At 36.5% G+C, this 960-nt stretch overlaps 1 protein-coding gene across 1 annotated transcript in view; it reads right to left on the bottom strand.

The window, feature by feature from the left end:
- The window catches only part of LOC144977850 (uncharacterized), a 12217-nt gene extending 11561 nt beyond the window's left edge, over positions 1 to 656 (bottom strand). The window contains exon 1 of the mRNA XM_078923257.1: positions 113 to 656. Coding sequence (XP_078779383.1) covers positions 113 to 251 — 139 coding nt within the window. The 5' untranslated portion in view covers positions 252 to 656. The remainder of the gene's footprint in view (positions 1 to 112) is intronic.
- Between the last annotated feature and the right edge of the window lie 304 nt (positions 657 to 960).

Here is a 960-nt window from a genome sequence, read left to right as displayed (position 1 = left end):
AATAATAATAATAATCAAAATATATATATTAAAAAAATATTTTTAAAAATTTTAAAATAAATATAAAATATTATTATTATTATTTTCTACATAACGTATATATAAATCTTACCTGACAAAGTTCTTGCTACTTTCATCCTTGGTTGGGTAGAGTCACTCACATCTTCATTAGAACTGTCATCAAGAAACCTTTTTCTGGGTAAAACACAACAACTGTTCATCCCATCAAATGCCGAAACCGAAGAAGCCATTATGAGAAACGTCTATAACAATTGATAAATTCTATACAATTCTGAAGTTTATCTGTCGATTAATGACTTAGAATGAGTTTATAAATCAAGCACAGCAAATAGTATTATAAAAATACAGTTTAAAAACGACGAATATGATTCCAATCAAGAAGAATATAATTCACACAACTTGAGTTTTTAAAACTGTTTTATACAATAATGGAAATATAACACTGAATCGAGAACTCAAAACGTCCAACGATGTCTTAGTGAATACAAGAGATAAAATAACTGGTGATGAATATTAGAGACTGGAATTGTAAAAAGGAACTTTGCTATTTTGATGTGTACACATACAATCTCAAATCGAGAATGGCGTTAGAATCTTCTGAGTAAAGGAGGTAGAGTAGCCCGTATCCACTGCCCAATGAAACCAATATGACGTGATTAACTCCGCCCACTGATTGATGTTTGGTGACCGTTGAGTGACCAGGTGTGATTCTCGACGGCCATGTCGTCATACGGCACGCGTAAGGTGTTGGGAATATAGATGGCTAATCGGTGACCTTTGACACGTCATCGCTCATGCGGGAGGGGGAGGGGGAAGGGACTGGATAAAACAAGGTGGTACTGAAGGGTGTATGATTGTATAATCCACCCCTCCCTCTCTCCTTCTACCCCTCTCCCCCCCCCCTCTCCTCTCCTCTCTCTCTCTCTCTCTCTCTCTCTC

The sequence above is a fragment of the Berghia stephanieae genome, chromosome 8, assembly GCF_034508935.2.
Source record: "Berghia stephanieae isolate SIO BIC M18660-M18661 chromosome 8, UCSD_Bste_1.3, whole genome shotgun sequence".
Classification (NCBI taxonomy): domain Eukaryota; kingdom Metazoa; phylum Mollusca; class Gastropoda; order Nudibranchia; family Aeolidiidae; genus Berghia; species Berghia stephanieae.
The sequence above is the reverse complement of the archived record's forward strand: the minus strand, read 5'-3'. Positions and strand labels throughout refer to the sequence as shown.